Source organism: Rattus rattus, chromosome 4 (assembly GCF_011064425.1).
Source record: "Rattus rattus isolate New Zealand chromosome 4, Rrattus_CSIRO_v1, whole genome shotgun sequence".
NCBI classification, from domain to species: Eukaryota; Metazoa; Chordata; class Mammalia; order Rodentia; family Muridae; genus Rattus; species Rattus rattus.
In genome coordinates this window covers 99643796-99666660 of record NC_046157.1, presented here as the reverse complement: position 1 = coordinate 99666660, position 22865 = coordinate 99643796, and the positions used below count along the sequence as shown (strand labels likewise).

At 40.4% G+C, this 22865-nt stretch overlaps 1 protein-coding gene across 1 annotated transcript in view; it reads left to right on the top strand.

The window, feature by feature from the left end:
- Rims1 (regulating synaptic membrane exocytosis 1) overlaps positions 1-22865 on the top strand; it is a 497773-nt gene that overhangs the window by 424253 nt on the left and 50655 nt on the right. The window contains 1 exon segment of the mRNA XM_032900856.1: positions 13215-13450. Coding sequence (XP_032756747.1) covers positions 13215-13450 — 236 coding nt within the window.

Below are 22865 nucleotides of genomic sequence, written 5' to 3'. Positions count from 1 at the left end.
TATCTTTGTTATATGTTGGAGCATCTTTTGGGTATATGCCCAGGAGTGGTATAGCTGGGTCCTCACATAGTACTTTGTCCCATTTTCTGAGGAACTGACAGACTGATTTCCAGAGTGGTTGTACCAGCTTGCAATCCCACCAACAATGGAGGAGTGTTCCTCTTTCTCCACATCCTCGCCAGCATCTGCTGTCACCTAAGTTTGTGATCTTAGCCATTCTGACTGATGTGAGGTGGAATCTCTGGGTTGTTTTGATTTGCATTTCCCTGATTACTAAGGATGTTAAACATTTCTTTAAGTGCTTCTCAGTCATTCAAAATTCCTCGGTTGAGAATTCTTTGTTTAGCTCTGTACCCCATTTTAATAGGGTGATTTGATTCTCTAGAGTCAAACTTATTGAGTTCTTTGTATATATTGAATATTAGCCCTCTATCAGATGTAGGATTGGTAAAGATTTTTTCCCAATCTGTTGGTTGCTGTTTTATCCTAATGACAGTGTCCTTTGCCTTACAGAAGCTTTGCAATTTTATGAAGTCCCATTTGTCAATTCTTGATTTTAGAGCATAAGTCATTGATGTTCTGTTCAGGACATTTTCCCCAGTGCCCATGTTTTTGAGGCTCTTTCCCACTTTTACTTCTGTTAGTTGAATGTATCTGGTTTTATGTGGAGGTCCTTGATCTTGATGATTTGAGCATTGTACAGAGTGATAAGAATGGATCGATTTGCATTCTTCTACATCGTGAACTCCAGTTGAACCAGCATCATTTGTTGAAAATGCTGTCCTTTTGGACTAGATGGTTTAGCTCCTTTGTCAAAGATCAAGTGGCCATAGGTATGTGGGTTCATTTCTGGGTCTTCAGTTCTGTTCCACTGATTTCCCTGCCTATCTCTGTACCAATACCATGAATTTTTATCACTATTGCTCTGTAATACTGCTTGAGGTTAGGGATGATGATTCCCCCAGAAGTCCTTTTATTGTTGAGGATAGTTTTCAATATCCTGTTTTTTTTTTTTTTTTGTTTTTTTTTGTTGTTCCAAATGAATTTGAAAATTGCTCTTCTAATTCTAAGATTTCTCTCCCTCTCCCTTCCTCCCTCTCTCTCTCTCTCTCTCTCTCTCTCTCTCTCTCTCTCTCTCTCTCTCTCTCTCTTTTCTCCCCCCACTAAGAATCAGTTATCATCTTCTGGGGTCTGTGTTGTTCCATTTGGAATATAGATTCAAATGAGATGTTGTCTGATTGATTACCTAAATATCTTAGAATTACAAATTTAAAATTACAAATGATGGATTTTATTTCTTGCACTTCTCTCCTTAAATAGGACAACACTTAAAATGGACTCTTACACAAAGCTAAAACTCAACCACATCGCTGAGGTAAATTTAAATATGCCATATTTCAAATTTGAATAAATTGACAAATCAAAGTGAGTAGAAATGTCAGGAGCAGGTCTTCTAAGCAGGTATTAAAATAAAATGTAAAATTCACTAAAATAAAAGTCATAACTTTGAAAGGAATCGTCTGTCTAATGTCTGATGCTGGCAAGAGTTTAAACTGGGCAAATCCTGGAACAGTGCCTTATACTAAGAGTAACAGAAGACTTGGACTCTGCTCGGAGCTGGGCAGGTCTGCCCTTCTGTGAAGAAATCAGGACACTGCTACCAGAGCAATTCAATAGCAATTGATGAAGAAATAAGGAGCTCATGGATTTGAAGGACAGAGCGGGAGGGTATGTGCGGATTTTGGAGGAAAGGAAGGAATTATTTAATTGAATTACAATATCAAAAAAAATAAAAATAAAACAGGGCAGGCAGAGGAGAGGCGGGTTGCTAGAGACTGAATGTGCACTGTATGTCTTCATTATTTAACCACAAATTTCATAGGAAATACAGCTGCTTTAATACTTCTGTGAACAGGGCTGTGGTGCAGTCTACTCCAGTTACGACTGACAGCACAGCTTTTAGCGGATTAGGTTTCCCATACACAAAACTATAAGCGCCGAACAAGAGCAAAAACAAAAACAAAAGCAAAAAGGAAAACACAGGACACCTGCTGTGTGGACCTATTTTGCTCCGAGTTTTCGGACACAGGGATACAGGAGGTGGAACCTGAACACGTAGCCGAGGTTTTACCGGGCTGAAGAAACTGACAGAGGAAGTGGTAGCTAGCAAGTGAAGCCCTTCAGTATTGGCCGCAGGCTTCCTTTCTCTGGCGAGTTAATCATTCAGTGGGAATGTTTTCCATAAACCAAACAAAGGCAGCCACTGGAATGGAGAAGTGCAGACCCAGATCATCACAGGCAGTGCTGGATCCTGAGGAGGCGGAATGAACCCAGAGGTCCGCAAAGACAGGGAGGGAGACTGAGATAAACCCCTTTGTTTTCCTACAGAAGAGAAGTTAGTTCTTGCCTTTCAAGCAAGAGCAACTGAACTCACCTTTGTCACAGTCTGGGCATTGTAAAGGACATGGTGACTCAGTCTTTTAATCCCAGCACTTGCTCTGTGAGTTCGATGTCAACCTCAACTACATAGCATGGGTTTAGCTCTGTAGCCGGGGCTAAAAGGTTGACATTCTTTTAAAATAAACAGCTACAAAGATCTGGACATTGTGGCACATGTTTGCAGTCCTGGCTCCGGTCAGGTTGAGACAAGTGGATCTCAGGTCTCTGGCTAGCTAGCCTAGTCGCCTTGGTGTGTTCCTGGCCTGCGCTAGATGCCCATCTAAAAAGGGGTGAAAGATAGACAGACCTCTCGGTGAGAACTATCTTCTGTAAATGCAGATTTTATAGATACAACATTCTCTTCTGGTCTCCACAGATGCCTATGCAGGGCCCACCCACAGATACACAATATACAAATTTAAAATAAAGTGTGTAAGAAAACTGCATGGTATTTGATAATTAAAATCCAACGTTGCCCTCTGGCCTGCATTTATGCGAAGAGGCACGCATGCGCACAGGCACGAATGCACGCACGCATGCGCACAGTGAGAGACAAAAACCAAAGCCACAACCCCTGAAGGAGCAAGTTTCGGAATAAACTGTAACAGAAAAGAGACTTCGCATCCATTTCTGCGCAGGACTAAGACAAAATTGTCATTGTGCCAGTAGAAAGGAAATTTTGTATCCCCGAAGGATGGCTCACCTGGTAAAGGTACCTGCCACACACCGTGACAATTTGGGTTTCACCTTTGAGATCCATGAGGTGGAAGACAAGATTCTTCACCTGGAAGTCATCTTCTGACTTCCTCGTGTATGCTATGGCACGCGTGTTCCAACAATGAAGATAATAAAACTAGCATGATTCAAAATTTAAAGAAAAAATGGGTTTTGGAGAAAAGTATGCTCTAAAATTGGCAACTGAAAATTCTGAGGTGTCCCAAAAGAAGGCAGACAATGACTAGCTAAAAGAAGGGGCATACTAATCAAACGGGGACTTTTAATGTATTCATTAACATATTCAATAACGCGTGTGGTTGATGTGTCCAGGGACCTCAAATCCATGCTCCACTGTTCCTGTCGTGTGTGTGTGTGTGTGTGTGTGTGTGTGTGTGTGTGTGTGTGTGTGTGTGATGATGATGATGATTGCATGCAGGTGGATGAGCAAGTGAAAGTCAGAAGACAAACGCAGGACTCGGGTGTGTGTCCACTCCTTACCCACTTGATTGGCACAGGATGTTTTGTGCACAGCGGTCCTATATGCTTTGCGTATTCAGTCTTTTCCTTCCTATTACTATGAAGGGAGACTCATGGAGTTTCACGCCTGGACAGCGTTTGTGTTATTCTGAAAATGGTAAATGTAATGTAAAGAAGAATTTGGAAACTCAAAAAAAATGCATATTTTAGTTGTCAGGGTTGGAAAACCCGTGATCCAAATACAAGTCTTAGAACAGTTGTGAAGTAGTACAGTTCTTATTTTCAGGGGGGAAAAAAGATGTGGAAGTAGAAATGTGTGAGGGAGGGGGCAGATAAGAAATGGCTGTGGTAGAATTGCCTCCTACCCGCAGGTGTCTCAGTGATTGCAACACACCTAAGCTCCCAGGAGTGGAGCTGTCACCCGGGGATGCGATGCTTGACTACCATGTAGGACATAGGAGGCTCAATTGTCAACACTGCAAAGAGAACACAATTATATATTACAAAAAAATACAAGTGATCCATATTGCAAAGGATGGTATGAAAAAGATAATAATAGGGGTTATACAGATATATCAGTAATATTATAAAAATAAGTGTCTTTATGGCAATTTAAAAGTCCAATCAAGGTGAAAAGAGAAGAAAACAGCTAAAACTATCTACCTTGTTTGTGAGCACATGCTAGGTGGGCACACTTGTTCCTATTTGTCTATTTCTGTTGCCTTGATGTTGCCCGGGATGGACACGCATGATGAATGCATGTGTGGGTGGACACATGCTTGTATACACACACTCACAAAAAAAAAAAACACAAACAGACTCACATACACAGAGAGAAAGAGAGAGAGGGAGAGAGAGAGAGAGAGAGAGAGAGAGAGAGAGAGAGAGAGAGAGAGAGAGAGAGAGAGAGCACATTTAGAGCAAAGCACACTAGGAGACATCATGTCCCAGGGCAAAGAGAGGAGCAAGAGCAGTGTCTCAGTCTGACTGTTGCCAGGACTCTTAGATGCGTGAGGGATGAATGAGTTCCTTTTCTCTGTGGGAATTGGATGGTGTGCGATCAGATCCTCTGGATAATCTAGACAATGACAGGGAAGCTAGTCAGTGGGGGATTTGAAAGTCTACTGAAGCAATTTTTTTGAGTGTGGATAGCCTTCCACATGTGTCTTTCTCTTGGAGGACCTGGAGTTAGCCATCGTAAGTGCTTTTGTGATAAATACCTTAATCTACCTAGGCCCTTTCTATCTGTCTGCCTTTGCTTGGGCCAGACTCCTAGCCCTCATTCGGAACTTCTTTTTCTTAAAGACATTACGAGACAGGAAAAATGAGTCATCACAAACCTTCTACACATTGAATTCAGGTAGGGAAAAAGAATACTAAGAGGGGTAGGGAGCAAGAGAAAAGGACCATGAGACTACGTTAGAACTAAGTACAACATTGTATTAACATCCTATGTAACTAATAGGTTGGAATACGTCACTCATTCATCTCAATAAATATGCTTATAAAAGAAATACAGGAAAAAGTTCAACACGCATTTCTGGTTAAACGCAGTCTTACAGCCAGGCTTGGTGGATCACACTGGTAATCTGAGCATTCGGTGATTGGAAAGCAAGACAAGTATTATCAAGAGGTGAAGGCCATCCTGGGCTTCATAAAAACATCTAGATCATTCTGGATGACAGTGCCAGTCCTTGTCTCAAAAACATACAAACAAACAAAAAAAACCCAAACAAACAAAAAAACAAAAAACAACAATAACAACAACAAAAAAATCATAACCGTAGCAAACCAAGAAACAGTAGATCTCACCGTGAGGCTGAAAGTTAATCTAAAATCGTTTTCCTAGCACCCAGTGATACAGCATGGAGCACGTCCTCCCTGGTCCACACACATACACCACTGTTCAGCAGCATTCGGAATCCCCAGCCAGTGTGACAGACGGCCAGGGAGCAAATGGAGATTGGGAATGAATTAAAACATTTAGTTTACACTACAATAAGAGCAGAAAACATAAAAGAAGTGGAAGAACCAGCTGGCGTAATTAATAGGTCGTTGGATAAAGGGTCAATATACAAAACACAATATACAATATTTGCTCTTAGCAAATATTGGGAAATAAAATTAATAATGTATAGTTACATATAGTATTACATAACATGAAATATATAGAAAACATGTAAAATTTAGGAACAAAGTAATAAATAGTGTGAAAGACTACAATCCAAAGATGATTAGTAGCCTTGTGTTAATAATCATCATGAGTGTACCTGTGAGGATAATGTTCAATACATATTAAAAGACCATCATACATGAAGATCTGAAAGGCTTGAATCCAAACAGATCTAATTGGAATATACCCATCCCCCCAGTTATTATCCTGAACTGCTTTTCTCCAACCCTTTCTGGAGGCACTTTGGTATGTGTGGCCCTTCAACCATCACTCCCTATGTCGTACCTTCTGGAATTTATCAGCTAGATACCTGGGTGTGACATCTTAATATTGATCAGGAAGTTCCTGTTCCTGTCTCCCATACACGATGTGTCATTATAAACTTCATGTAGCACTCAAGACAGTTTTTTTTATTGGATTTTAATAACATTGTGAGCCTTTTTGTGCACTATGTGCTGTGCAGCCTTAAGGGTTTATTATGCCTTATGTTATCCCTTTCTTAGCCTTACCGTGAAGTAAGCCATAAGGGGCCCCTGATTTTCTTTGATAGATATTTCTGTAACCCACAGGAGAACCACAAGATTCACAGGATAAGTCGCTGCTACAAATTGGGCACCTGTCATCCTTTTTTTATTTCTGAGAGAATTGTGATTTAGCTTGATTATTACATATATTCTATCTATCTTTTATCCTGGATATACTGCAAGCATAAGAATAGCACTGTTTTTCTTGTCCCTGCATATCCCCCTGAAGCCTTCTGAAAGGAGATATTAGTTCCCATCTCTTTATTTGTCACGAATGTTTGCCCAGCCTCCCTACACTGGAACAATGCGGCCAAAACCTCTCCCCTAAAGGTGCAAATTAGATTGTCTTATATGGCCCACTAGGCTTTATATCTGTAAGAAAAGAAATGTCTTCCCAGTCACATCACAGGGAGCTCAGGATGGCTCACTTTCATTTTTCTTCTTTTTTTAAACTAATGCTTGTAATCATATATTACCAATATTATTTTTTATGGTTTTTTTTTTCGGAGCTGGGGACCGAACCCAGGGCCTTGCGCTTGCTAGGCAAGTGCTCTACCACTGAGCTAAATCCCAACCCAATATTATTTTTTAATTTAATGATCTTTTTTTCTAGGTGGGATCTTAGTGTTTAATAAATAGCACTGTTTTTCCTAAAAGTTACATAAAAATCATCCTGTCCATACCGAAGTGTGTATGGACTTACTTAATATCTTTCTTAATATCTTTGTCATTATATACAAATACTGTATACTATAGCTTATACATACATTATATACATACATACATACATTATATAGTATATATATATATATATATATACTATGTATATTTTATTCTGTATATATGTGTGTGTGTGTGTGTGTGTGTGTGTGTGTGTGTGTGTGTGTGCACGCACATCTCTTTTACAATAGGAGTAAGCTTCCTGAAGTGCCCCAGGCTCTGCTAAGTTCCAGGTTGGCTGTCTTTCCTGCCTGCAGCTCTAATATCCACCATCCAGAGGAGGCACAGACCCATTCTGTGTGATGGTTTTCTCGTCATGGTTCTACACACACCCAAATTTGTGTACTACTGATTATCAAAGTTTTTTTGTTTTGTTTTATTTTGTTTTCCAGACTGAAAGCTCAAATTAGTTATACCACTGTCCATTTTCCTTGATACTGAAACATTGTTTGATTAAATATTAATTTATTTAACAGATAAAGCCACTGTGTAATGGCTTAGCAAGGAATTCCAGAGAAAATTAAGTTATATGTTATTAAAATAACATTATATGTTTGTATTATATGCCCACTGGCAAAATTTAGGAATGATGCAAGGTTATTTATTTTTAATTGGAGATGTATTTTACCAATTTATAAAACTCATTCTTAAGGTGTACATTGGCAGTCTTTTATTACCTTCATAAAGTTGGAGAAGCAAAACTCATTTCCAATTGTGTAATTTCTGTCATCTCCTCAAGTAAATTCATACATACCTGTGCTGTACCAAGTCTTTCTCCTCTGTGAAAACCATCGATCTAAAGCCTTTCTTTACATTTTCCTGAGATGGATTTTGATAACACATGGGCATTTTTTCCTAGCTCCCATTCACATAGGATGTTTTCAATTTCACTTGTGTTTTAACATCTGCCAATATTTTTCTTTTCTTCCTTTCTTTCTTTCTTCCTTCCTTTCTTTCTTTCTTTTTTTTTTTGTAGTTGACAATACATCATTGTGTGGGCATCTCTCATTTTATTACCCATCAAGTTGGGGTCATTTGAGTTACTTCTCCTCTAGTGTTTAGGATAATGTTTCTTTAGATATTCATACATGGCTTTTTATAAACACACATTCTCATTTATCTTGAGTGAATTGATGAATAAAACTGCTAGGTCATGTGATAATCTTTTTTAACCTTTAAGGGGAATTTCTAGTTCATAAGGAACTCCACATTTAACTGTAAAGGACAAAGCATTACTACTGTTTAACGTTCACACTAGCAATGGCTTCATAAACCTGAGTAGTTAAAATTATCAAGCTATTTTGACATCTCCACTTCGCACATTTCAATCCTTATATTGAAATTCTAAGATAGCAGAGTCTCTCTTCCTCCTTCTTTCCCTCCCTCTCTCCCTCTCTCTGTCTCTCTTTCTCTCAGTGTGTCTCTGTTTCCCTCTCCCTCTCCTTCTCCCTCACCCTCTCCCCATCTCTCTCTCCCTTCCAGTTTTTCAAGTGTAGCCCTGGCTGTCCTGGAACTAGTTCTGTAGACCAGTCTGGCCTTGAGCTCAAAGAGAACCACCTGCTTCTGCCTCCCAAATGCTGGGATTAAAAGCAGATGAAATGCTAAGGTTTTAATTAACTCCTTAGAAAGAAAAACAACAGAACGGGAGCTCACTTCAAGGTGCTCTCAGAACATTCTGTGATTGTATACCCAGGCACACAAGCATGCTCACACAATCCTATGCATACAGTCATTGCAGAATATGAAAGGATGGCTGAAGTAAAAGATTCTGAATATGGACTTAAATCTGGATCATGTTCTCTAGGTCAATAAAACCTGACCTACTGGCTCATCTTCGGTGTTAAGTGGTGGCTCCCATGACCAATTTATGCAAAGTGATAGAAACAAATGAGACACAAGGCAGTCCAAAAAAGGGGAAGGGGGAGCATGAACAGAGGACCCCTGGAAGACAATTCTTAAAATGTAGTTGGAGTGGAGCTCACAAAAAAGAAAAAATGGTGGCTTTTATTGGACTGCATAGGTGGCTTATATCACAGGGTATTTGACTGTGGATCATATTTTCACTTCCTGCTTGAAAATGAAAGGGGTAGATCAGATTTGGAAAGGCATACATTGTGTGCTCAGTATAAGATCAGACCTTAGTATTATCAATACAAAATATGAACCATAGGACTAGCATGTAGTAAGACTCCAAACATCTTCATAAAGCCCAAGTCTTTGGTATTTACCTTAAAGAATCCAAGTATACACTAATGAAAGGATTAGCTTTTTGACTGAAAACAGATTTTATTTTATACATTACATTCTGATTATGGTGATCCTCCTCTCCACATCGCCACTCATCAGAATCCACATCCTGTCCTTCTCTTAGTAGAATGTTAAATGGCGTCTAATATGTAATAACGTAAAATAAAGACAAGAATACTACAAACAGAAGACAACGAGACAAAGGAAAGCACAGGAAGCACCCAGAGATGCAAAGACACACACATGTGCACATACAGAAGCCCTACAAAAACACAAAATGAAAAGTCTTAATATATACTCAAAGGACCTGTGAGAGGACAGAGAAGCCCAGACTATGAGGCAACTTCCAATGACATTGAGTTCATTTTGTTTTGGTCATTTGTGGACACAGGTTCTGGTCTTAAGAGTGGTTCATAGACCCAGTGAGACTCCATTGGAGCAGTTTTCAAGCAGAGAGGGATTCTGGGTTAGCACCAGGTTTCAACTCGGTCCACACCTGTGCACCCCACCCCCTGTACATGTTGTCTTCTTCGTATGAGCTCATGTGTGTGTGTAGATACTAATGTGCTTAGTGGGCTTTGTTTACTCCATACCCTCTTTCTGTCTCCCCTTCTGTAGGGTTCCCTCAGATCCAAGGGGAGGGATTTGATGGTGACACATTTTCTCCATTGAAAATAAGTTTTCAATTAAATAAACTCCGTCAATTAAATGGACATGCATCCGTTTTCTCCTCATGAAGTGGAAGCTCTCAACTTTCGTTAAAAAGTAATTCATTGCTTCTTAGCCTCTTGGCTAAGGTCAAGTATTCCAGGTCTTTGACTGTCTGCCATTGTTTGTTTGTGGGTCTTTGTATGAGAAGAATGCCATCAGGGGGCCATTTTATTTCTATTTCCTTTGGCAGAAGAGTATTTGGTTGTACCCTAGGTTCCTGTCTATCTGATTTCAGGTCCTTAGCCACCTGAGCATATTGGGGATGAATTCTATCTCTTGGAGTGGACTTTAAACTGGCTACTCCCACAAGCTTTTTGCCACTAATGTAGTGGTGCATCTTGCAGGCAGGTCACCGTTATAGATGAAAAGGCTTGTGACTGCGCTGTTATTTACCTTTGTCCTTTGGTAGGGTGAAGAGTAGCTTCCAGTAACAATGAACACTCGTCAGTAAGGGGAAGGCTCTGGGCAGGCACTAGCTTGATTTCTCCATGTTTGATGAATTGTATAGCTGTTATCTTCCGCAATCCAGGATCACCACTATTTCTGGAGAGCAACAGAAGCCGAATGAATAAAGTGAAGAAACGGGGCAGGGTGGTGTGGAAAGTTTATTTCTACCAAAGCCATGAACTTGTATTCCCGAATCAGACTGATTTGAGCTGAAAAGCCTTGACCTCTCTCATTGAACATCATAGATGTTCCAAGCTTTGTAGAGAGCTGTAGATATCTTTACGTAAAAACCATTGTAAGCATCTAAACAAGTACTTCAGATTCCAAGGAGAAATAATTTTAGATTGTTTTGTACAATTATTTACTGTAACTTCTTACTGCAGACCTCTCACATGGCAACTCTTGCTGCCCACATTTCTGTTATTCCAAAACCATTTCCCAACATTCCATAAATATCGCCTTGTTAAAATCAAATATTCGTGAAAAGGTTTTGAACCCTTCCTAAACGTATTTTCACATTTAAGCTCCATCATGACGTGAGGGGATGGTGCTCTGAGTTTCAAAGTAGTACTGTTGGAGGAATGGCACTTCGTACTTGATCTTAGCTAAAAGTTCAAGGGGCAATGATGTTAGTATTTTTCCATGGAAGCTGAGAGCTATAACAGAGTTCCATGTATGGAAATCAGGAAAAAATAAGGGTTAGCCACTTTCTCTCCCACTGAGGCCAGACCAGGCAGCCTAGTTAGGAGACCAGGACCTATAGGCAGGCAAAGATTTAGGGAGAGCCTCCACTCCAGTTGTTGGGGTCCCACATTAAGACCAAGCTGCACATCTGCTCCATGTGCCAGAGGCCTCAATCCTGCAGACATCTTTAAATGAAGTGTTGGGGCTGAAGATAGAGCTTAGCCTATGTTTATTTTGTACTATTCTGGTTTGTATATGATATAGACCATATACAAAAAAAAATTCCTTACTGTAATTCTTTACCTACTATACCTTACTATAAAATGGAAAATAATCAAGAGAGACTGAAAAACCAATGACAGAATGTGTTTAAAAAAAATCTACTGATGAGTAAATAGGAAGAGGACTCAGCTGATAAACTGGCTGACCCACAAGCCCGAGGAACTGACTTTGATTCTCTCACAACCTGCATAAAAAGCCAGGAAAGGTGGCCTTTCAATCCCACATTTTGGAAGGCAGAGATAGGCAGATGTTGGCCCTCTGGCCAACCAGCCTAGGCTAACTGGTGGGCCTCAGTCCCTAGTGAGAGACCCTTTCTCCAAAAGGAAAGCAGAGAGCTTCTGAGGAAGACAATATAAGGCTGACTCTGCCCTCCATCCCTGTGCACAGAAGCCGCTGATACCCAACGCTGCTGATTTCTTAGTTAGAAGTGTTCGACTGAGGGTGGAGAATTTATGACTGTGAAAGGGACCGATCTTGGCAGTTTGTATAGATCCACACAGAACTGGGCAAGTTAGTAATAGGAAATGGTGAGAGTGAGAGTGTGCCTGAAGAGAATATAGAATTATAGTCCATCCAAATGATTAATTAATGGGGGCACAGAAGAATTTAGTGATAACACATATTAAAAGAGAAAGTATTAGAGTGGGTATTTTATTCTTTTTTTACTTTTATTGAAAATAGATTCTTTTCTCATATAATAGATTCCGATTTTAGTTTCCCCTCCCTCTTCTCCTCTCAGCTCCTCCCCACATCCTTTCCTCTCTGGATCTACTCCTGTTCTGTCTCCCATTAGAAAAGAACAAGAAATAAGAACCAAACATGACAAAATATAATACGATGAAGCAAAATCTATCACATCGATGTTGGACGTGCTACCAAACAGAAGGAAGAGAGTCTCGAGAGCAAACACGAGAGTCAGAGAACCAACCAGGGGTCCCATAAAAATACTAAGCCGAAAGCTGTATTATATATAATATACATTATAGTATGTAATATATACACGGAGGATCTGGTGCAGACCCATGTTGAACTTGTGCTTGCTGCTACAGATAGAGTTGTTGCTATAGACCATATACACATCAGCTTTGGACTAGTCGTGTGATTTTCTCACTTATTGTTTAGAAAAAATGAGCTACAAACCATCTAAAACAGAACGAGAGATGGTAAGCCTTCTCACTCATTGGGGGCGGGTTCAGCCCAGTAGTAGAGTCCCTGTCTAGTGTGTGTGAGGCCCTGAGATAGACCCTAACACCTCAACGATGTCTTCATTTTTGTCAGTACGTTGATGCTGTCCAGTTGAACCAGTGCAGAAAAGGATTAAATGTTCCAAACTGTTCTCATCAAAAGACAGTCTTGGCTTTTAATATGAAATCCCTGGGATTCGAACACCCTAGAGTTTCTGGTCTTTCTGGCCACTCCCTTCCATCTTCCTGAATTCATCTCTGTGTAGCTCCCCCTTTAATTTAAATACCATTGTATAGGTGACCACAAAGAAGTCTCACGACCATTTGTCACTCCAGTTCCAAGGGTCTGATGCTCTCTCTCTCTTCTGACTCCCACGGGCACTGGGTTTATTTAGATTGCCTCTCACCTTCATCCATGCACATAAAATAAATATTATTTTAGAGATAAAAGTGATCCGATCTGAAAACCTATTATAGTTCTCAGCCGTCTCTTCCACCTGAAAACTAATGTGTCTGGATTATTTCAGAAAAGAAAACTTAGTTCTAGTGTTTCAGTTATGCTGACCTGTAATTTATGGATGCATATATGTTTTTACTTTGTAAATATAGTTCATTTACCCCCAAAATGCAAGGCAGACGGATGGGGACTTCAGGAAGAGCCATCATCAAGAGCACCAGTGTAAGTGGAGAGATGTATACACTGGAACGTAATGACGGTAGCCAGTCGGACACGGCCGTGGGTACAGTCGGAGCCGGTGGAAAGAAACGAAGATCCAGCCTGAGCGCCAAAGTGGTAGCCATTGTGTCTCGAAGAAGCAGGAGCACGTCACAGCTCAGCCAGACAGGTGAGCCCAGGGCTCTCCACCTCCCACTTGTGGGCTGCGTTGGAGATGCCGGGGTTTGTGGCCTTCGAGCCAGGACTTGCTGTGTGTATGTGCTTTCTCTTTTTCTCTCTGAAAAAAAAAATCTGCTAAATGCGCGGTCTTTATTTTTCCTTCTGTGCAGCTCACCGAAGAAGGTAACTGTTGGTTAGCCTGTAGAGCGATCGAATATCAAAAGCCATGTTTACAAATACGCAAGGAAATGCAAAGAAGTGTTTGACCGCTAAATTGGTTCATGTACGAGAAAGGCAACGCGATTCTGATTTCCAAAATGTTCCTTAACGCACATGCGCGCCCTCGAGGCGGCGAATGCCCGTACTTTTTGTGGAAAAGGTCACTTGTGCAACTCGAAATATAACCTTCAGGGCTCCGTGTGGATGCACTTGAGCTCCGTTTGTTAAGGGTTTCAGTGCAACAAAGCAAGTGGAAACACAGAGGCAGTTTTTACTTTAGAAAAAAACGGGTCAGTGGATTTATGCAAAGAATGTTTGCATGTAAATGGTGTGCTCCAGGTTTTCTTTATGGAGTCAGATCTTAAGAAGTGCACCCCGGGGGTATGCTCATTTGTGCACACATCCAAACAAGAAGCGAGGGGTCATGGATTTCGCACTTCAAAATACAATAAAGCACCGCGTAAAACTTCATAATATTTGATTTTTACATGTTACATAAACCATTACTACCTTCATATTAGATCAAAGCAAAAGTAAAGGAAATTGTGAAACAATTTGACCTGCAAGCATGTTTCTCTTCCCCGTTATTATTGCTTCCTTTTCTCCCCCTGAATAACAATATCCTTGTGGTCACAGGATTTACTTGGGTAAGAAGGCTTTCACAGCATCTCAAAGCTCACTCGGCATTCTAGAATATCTCTTTTAAACAACATTCTGTGGGATTATGTTGACAAATAAATTAGAAGACTTTTTCTGCCTCTTAACTGCTGGACTGGTGCACACAGTCTACGGCTGCAGAAGTGTTTCTGAAACACCAAGGAACAGAGTACTGGGATGGGTTAACATCCCGGGGGATAAGTCGCTGTTTGCTGTGTTTATAGGGCAACTATTTACCTGCCTTGGTATTGGGTTTTTTGTTTCTTTGTTTTGGTTTTTTTGTTTGTTTTGTTTTGTTTTTAAAGAAGAGTGGAGCAGGCAGCGGTTCCCCTGTGTGTTATTTTGTTGGGACACATTTTTTATAGCAGTGCTTCCTCCCTACCTGTCTCTATGTTCTTGTGCTCTGCAGCGTAAGGTGTGGAAAGAGAGGCTTTGATTATCAGATTTTAGCCTGGCCTAGGGAGATGGCTCAGCTGGGAAGGAAAGGTACTTGCAGTGAAAGCTTGACCATTCAAATTCACACACAGGTGGAGGGAGAAAACCAACTCTGGGTTGTTCTCTGACCTCCATTTGCGTGCCCTGGCATGTGGCACAGACACATGCGAACAGACACAAAAATTAAATAGTCTGTTGAGACAGTGTCTCCCTACATAGCCCTGGCTGTCCCAGAACTTGCAATATAGTCCAGGATGGTCTTGAACTCACAGAGATCCACCTGCCTCTACCTTCCGAGTGCTGGGATTAATGAGCACCACCACGCCCAGATACTAATATTTTTATTGAAAGAAAAATGTTACCACTTGGATTCAGTGGAAATGTTCTTAAAAGCCATATAAAGAAACCCGTGTGGCCTATATGAAATGCTACAGTTTGGGAAGATTTTTTTTTCTATGTCTCATTCATTTATATAAATGAATATTATTTATCCTTCCCCTGTGCTCTCTCCTAATCCCTGTTCCTTCTCTTCATGACTTCTGCCCATCTCCCCTTAGTTAATTTCTTCATTAGCTGGAAATAATTTTCTTAAATTTGTATAGAAACAACTTAGGTGCATCATCATAGGTTTAGATAATTTTTATAGGAACACTTTCCTTTGCTTTCTTGGTTTAAATTTGATTCCAACCATGGTTATGTGTTGAGTTCTACAAAATGCCTACCTTCCATGTAACATACACCATTAACTACTTATGTGAAGTACATTGCTTTGTGAGATTTGCCAGCAATACATAGGTGCAGAAAGAATATTGGAATAGGAAGAGAAAATAGCAAACACCTCTGTCTCATGGCCTCCCTTACCTCTCTGTTGGCTCCCAGCCCCATCAGCAGATGGTACTGGGCATCCAGCTGTGAACTTTCCAGGTGTCTTAAAGAAATGACTAAAATTAATAAATAAAATTTCTTTCTTTATTTTATTGATTTTTTTAAAATTTCTTTATTAATCTACCCTTAAATCTCACCTTGATTTCAACACAGCAAGTGATAGATGTCGGGAACGCTCTACTGTCATTGCTGTGGCCTCAGGCAAAGCCTGTCTCCCCCTCTTCCATCCCGTGCTCGTGGTTTCCTCTCATCTCTGTAGAATTCACTAAAATTCACAATTTTTTTCTTCTAAGCAGTCTCACTATTTATTATGTCATGCTCTACCATCTTTTTTGATTTACACTCCTGTATTCTTTATTGCCAAACAACTACGGCCACGTTTTGATTTCCCCTTTGAACGAGTTGGAATTTCCCCCATTTCTCAGTTTTTAACCCGCCCTTTAAGGAATATGGAAGCTTTTGTAATTAAAATACTGTAGAACACTGTTCTTCTTTTACAGTTTCTTCTAAACCCTTCTCCGGGGCTATTATTCCCCACCCCTTACCTAGTGTGCATCAAGCCTAAGATTCCTGATTTGATTTTTGTTGTTCTTATACAATAAAAACGTTAGCATTTGCCTAGCGGTGAACTTCAGAGAGCCTGAATGGCAATGGAATAAGTTCTGTGAGACTTTGTAATGAAGCGATTTGATCAATGGTTCTCAAATTACTAATATTTTAAAACAACCTGGAACTTGTGTTTATTATAAATGTCTACTTGTTTTTACTGTAGAAATCAGACTTGGCTGTAGGACTTGTTGCAGCCAGTCTGCATCACAGGTCCTCACTCTGTGCTGCCACAGATGACACAGTTTGGAAAATGTAAAGTACCCAGAAAAAGAGTTTAGTCCCATCAGAAGTGACTGACCTCAAGAGCATTGTTTCCTGGTTTAGTTTCTATGGCAGCAAGTATGCACAAAGGAGTATTTTGGATTCTTGTTCACACTCAAGCAAAATTACTTTTCAGAAAACCAAAATAACAGAAAATGTATATAAATACACAATTCTTTTATATATACTGCATACAGGTTATTGCAATTTACATTTAATACTTTCAATATATATGTATATAATTAATGTATGTGTTAATATAAATGATATACATTTTTGTATATTGCACAATATATGAGCTTTGATTAAATAATTACTCATTCTGATAGGATATTTTAATTTTAATCATATTAAATATTAAATTCACTCCAAAACATTATCTAAGATTAAAATAGAAAATAACTTTTTAAGAATCCAGTATTTTTATATTAGGAGAGTAGTATAAACCAGGAGGATTCTAAATAGTGAATCTAGGTATCAATCATGCTTAATGCTTTTCGCTAATCAAATATAACTGGAAACAAAATTTCAAAGAATTAAAAGAAGAAATTAATGTGTTCAGAATATAGCTCAGCAGAATACAAGATGCCATCCCTAGGGAAAGACAAGTGTTGAGGAGAGGAGACAACATAGGCAATAGGGTTGGAAGCAACAGGGTCTGGGAATCAATGGAGGACCAAGAAGAGTAGCAAGGAAGGTACAAGCTTGAAGTTCTCTTGGTTGTCCTACAGGAATCTCAAAGTGAGTAGCGGCTGACAGGGCACCTCAGGATTTAGGGACTGAGACATTTCCTCGACTTCCTTTTCACGGACAAATGAGAGTTAGGGTAGAGGATGTCCCCAGTGTGAAACACGCTTGCAACAAATGGAAGGTCACCCCACCCTCCTTCTTGTCTGCCTCAATTCTCTCCACAAAGATCACCTCATATCCACATCCAGTCTAGAATCGGGATGGTGATCTCATCAGGGATGAAGGAGGCAGGATAGCAGATGCTGCATGGGAGAGTCATCCAAAGTATGGGGCTAGAGTGAGCGCCATGGAGATGAGCCACGGCCATCCCCACCATCTCTGAAGTTTGCTCATCCAAATGAATTCATGGATAGAAAAATAAGCAACCAGGGGTAATCGCAATGAATTTATCTTCTCAAAGTTTATCATTGGGGAGTAAAGACCAGCTGTGTCGAGTCTTCATTCCTTTAATTGTATCATCACTTTCTAGATCATTTTTAATTCACCATGCTTTGTAACTGAGGAAGACATTGTGCGCATGCGCGCGCACGTGCGCGTTCTCTCTACTTCCACCCTCCATAGGTATGGGTGTTGTTCAGCTAGAGAGGAAACTGAGGATGGATTGGAAAAAAAAATAAGTTCTCAGTGGAGAGAAGAAAAGATAAAACCCACTAAATGAAATAATAAGTAAATAAGTAAATAAATAAATAGTCAAACTTCCAGAAGACAGGGTTGATGTAAAGAAACGTATTACACCAGGTTTGTTGAAAACTGAACGAGCTCGCATCATAGACGCCTTTGATCAGCGCTTACCTGGTGGTAGACAGGGAGTGGAGCCGGGGAGGATTGCAAAAATTAAATGATACAAATTACATGTGAATTCTTCTGAGTCTGGAAAATGCAAATCCCCTGAAAAGTAAACTCAAACAAACAACAACAGAATAAACTACCAGGGATCACCCGGACGCTGTCCCAGCAGGCAGCTGGGCCACTCTATTGTCCTTTTTGGTCTTCGTGTTCTTGTGAGTTTGGGGACAGGATCTCACTGTGTAGCTCACACTGGACCAGAACTAACCAGGATGGCCCCACACTCCAGGCCTCACTCTTCCGGCCTCACTCTCCTGAGTGCCGAGTGACAAATGTGTACCACAACAGCAGCTCAAAGCACATGCTGGGCTGTACTGTCTATGCCTTTGAGCTATGTCCCAAGCTCTTTGCTGATGCCATGGCTATATTTGGTTATCCATGTTATATAATATAGTTATCTGCCCTCCCTCCCCCCTGACATCCATGGTGTCCTTGATGTGAGCCATTAAAGATCACCCCCAAGATCCTTGAATTAAAAAGAGTTCTTCATTGTTTTTTTAATATACTGATGGCTGGCACAGACCCTAGGGACTTGAGTATGCTGAATAAATTTCCTATCCTTCTCCACTCCCAGCCTGAGGTCTAGACTCATAAACTTGCTTGGTAAGTTCATCTGTTTGGGATTAATTTGACTCTCAGTAGACTAAATATTTTTCTTACTGGAGAAAACCAATGCTCTGCCCTTGGATGCCTATTTTCCAATCTTATTTCGATGGGTAAATCCTCACTTATATTTTGATTATGTTGTTTAAAGATTATTTATATATTTATGAGTACAATATGTTGCTGTAAAGTTATAGAAAATGGCTTTCTTTTACCCCAACTAGATCCAGCACTGCTAGATATCTTGCCAGAAATACACATCCCAACTCGGTGGTGGCCCAGTGTCTCTGCCGCCACACTCTCCCAAAGTCAAATCGCCACATTAAAGAACACACAACCCAATAAGTCTGGTCCAATTGATAAGATATAATTGCCCACCTAAACATAAAAAGCTCTGTAAACATCCATCCCTTAAGAACATTTATAACAACCTGTGAAGGTACAGCATGGAACCTTAACATCAGCCTCCATGTTCTCTCGGCAGCTCTTCTTCCAGTCTCCTCCCGTCTCTTGTCCTTTCCGTTCCAGTCTCCTCCTCCTCCCTCAACCTTTTCTCCCGCCCTTCCTTCCTCCTCATCCAATGACAGGCCTCATTCTATCTTGTACCTGCCTCACCTGTATGACATCATCCCACAACAATGTAGCTGTCATCAGACACACCAGAAGAGGGCATCAGATCCCATTACAGATGGTTGTGAGCCACCATGTGGTTGCTGGGAATTGAACTCAGGACCTCTGGAAGAGCAGTCAGTGCTCTTAACCACTGAGCCATCTCTCCAGCCCCTTGGATATGTTTTTTAAAAGACTTTACCTTCCTCTTGCTAATTCATCTCTTTGAAATTAAATAACCATCCCATTGTTATCAAAAGGATGAAACATTTCAGGAGGTCCAGTAATAAAATAAAACAATAGGCATTGTTTAGTATTCTACGAGAAATTTTTCAGTAAGGAAATAATTAAATATTCTAAGGAGTTCTCTGTCGTTGGGTATTCAGAGTTCCTGATTTCCCACTGCATAGCGGTGACCTCTCAAGATAAAACCATAGGTAGGAAGTAACAAAATTGTGTATGTTCTACCAAAGAAAGTGGAAATATATGTAACTCAGACCCCAGGAAATAACTTTTAACTTTGTCGGTTTCCCCACGAGGTCAAGGAAACATTTTAAAAGTCTCACTGTCCCTAGATGGAAATCCTGCCTGGAAACTGTTGAGAATATTAAATCCCCTTTTGCTAATCTTTATTCGTTTTTTCTTCCCTAGGGGAAGAGAAAGCAAATTACAAAGTGAGTTGTGTGAGCTCCTGCCCAGACACACACTTTCTTTACGTCAGGAAAACACAGTGCTCTGCACCACACCTCAGGTGCTGCTTCTCCAAGTAGCCCAGGCTAACACCTGTGTCTCCCTTTCAAGAGGAGTCCTGCTCGGTGAAGATGCTCTGTCTTTATTTCTCACCAAAGTCTGTTTATAAGTGCTGGCAAGAAAGGCTAAAGTAGTCTTTGAGGGTTTTTGAGAGAGGGGGGAAAAATCTACTTGATTTTATTTATTATTTACACAAGAGGCCAAAAGCACTTACAAAATAAAGTTGTTTTTTTTTTAAAAAAAAAAAAAGAATAAACAGAAACTGGAAGCTACAGTGGCTGAAAATCTCACTTAAATTTAAATTCCTTATCCGTGCCTCATTTGTTTGATTCATTTAACCTCACAAGGAAAACATTCTAAGGAACATAGCGTTTTGTGGGCTTTGTTTCCTGAACGTGGGATATCGGTGCCAGAAACACATCCCCAGTGTGCAAAGCCATCAAGTGAATGTAAGCACGGGTTCCTTTATTTACTGTTGCTGTCTGGCTCAGGAACTCACTTCTGTTAATAGAGGTCCAATTCAGCTCTCGTAACTCATCTCCAGAGCAGACGTCCTAATAAGGACTAGTATTTTCAAGCACACTCCCCCTGTGCTATTTTTGTTCTTTTCCTTGCCCTCAACTATAAATTTTGAGTTTGGCTAAGATGTAGAAAGACTTCTAGATTGGCTGGAGAATGGATAAAAGAAAATGATTACAATAGAATGGATATTTATATACAATGCACTTGTTTTGAGCATGAAAGTAAGTTTGTTAGGGGTCCTTTAAAATATCATATTAGAATCTAGTGGCATGTGCTGAAAATCATTTTAAGTGTACTTACGTCATTTTAAAAAATAAAGATTAAAAGCATGGTTTGTTTAAATGGATAGAATTCAATTATAATCTCATGTTCTTTGTTTTACTCTTTTATTTCATTAATTCATTTATTTATTTACTTTACATCCCAAATGAAGCCCTCCTCTCTCCTCTCCTCCCAGACAGTTCCTCTTATCATTCCTCCCCTACGCCCCACTCCCTTTCTCTTCAGAGAAGAGGAGACCTCCCATGCATATCAATCTGCCTTGACATATCAAGTTGTAGTAGGATTGGACGCATCTTCTATTGAGGCTAGACAAAGTCATCCAGTTAGGAAAGGGCAGGCCAACGGCGGCAACCTAGTCAGAGACTTGCTCCTGCTGTGAGAGGTCTCACATGAGGACTAAGCTGTACAATTGTTACATAAGTGTAGGGGGACTAGGTCTGCCCCATGCGTGTTATCTAGTTAGTGGTTCAGTCTCTGTGGGCCCCTATGTTCCCTGGTTAGTTTTTTGCAACATGAGGTCAACTTCAAACTGAACAGAACCTTTTGGATAGCTGGAGGACTGAGAAATTTGTGTGTCATGTTTAAGTAGATGAGTATTCTATGATATTTACGTAGATGACCACGTTACTGCATCTTCATTCAACAGAATGGTCTTAAAGATTCTTTTGTCTGTGTATTAATGTTTACACAATGAAAACAGAAAAGCGGGATGAAGATGTATGCAATATTACTGTTAATTAAATATTCAGTATGAATTTATGTTGATAATCAACCTTTCTACAATATTGAGAAAAACATCAGCAATAATAGCTAAGTTTTGTTGGACAATCACTACATCTATCTTGGTTTTAAATTACTTCACTTTTATTAACTAGTCCAGTCTCAAAACTATTAAATCCCCATTGGTCTAATTGTTACCTTACAGGGTCCAGGGTCTTGTCCAAGGCCACAATTCTTTGAAGATTCAATTAAGGTTTCTAATTTGAATCACTTCATCAGACTTTCATTTAGTGTTTCCACCCACTGCAAACCTTATATACCTCTTTTTTGAACAACTGTAGGCTTATCACACTTGTTTTTGTCCTATTATCTTGTGTCCTATCTTCTCTGTAAAACAGAGGTTGTTTGAGATGATTGCTTACAGTGCCAGGGTGCTTGGGGGAATGAGAGATTGGGAACCTAGAATAAAGCCTTTGTGCCTGAGGACTGGAGGGGGACAGGAAGAAGGGAGGAAGGGGGAAGGGGACAGGAAGAAGGGAGGAAGGGGGAGGGGGACAGGGAGAAGGGAGGAAGGGGAGGGGACAAGAAGGAGGGAGGAGGGAGGGGAGAGGAGGGGGGAGGGGGACAGGGAGAAGGGGGGAAGGGGAGGGGAGAAGGAGGAGGGAGGAGGGAAGGGAGAGGAGGGAGGGGAAGGGGAGGGGAGGGGGAGGGAGGAGGGAATCAGCCAACAGTGAAGGGAAAGGCTCGTGATCCTTGCAGGGAACAGGTCATGTTTATAAATTCTGATCATGTGGAGATTTAGAAGTTTCTTGGACATGTTTTAGTGCTCTTTGAGGATAATCAGTGTGTAAAAAATTAAAAAGAACCAACTGAAATCATCACATTCGTTTTAGTAAGTTTAAAATGTATAAAGAGAAGAATATAGGAGAAACAAAGAAAAGTTGAAGGCTTTCCCAAGGACAGGTTCTTCGATGGTGAAATGGAATAAACGGTTTCTGTTTCAGAAAACTGGAATGGCAGTTTAATGAGAATGTTGCCGAACAGTCGAGCAAAGTGCTCGACAGAAAACAAGTGTTTGATGGTGGTGGTGGTGGTGCTGGTGGTGGTGGTGGTGCTGGTGGTGGTGGTGGTGGTGGTGATGATGACGATGATGATGGTGACGACGATCAGACAACCATGACATTATCTTATAATATTAAGCATTTATAATGATTCTGAAGCCCGAAGTAAAAGAAAAACAGGCAAAGTCAAGCAGAAGTATCTGAACTAGGAATATG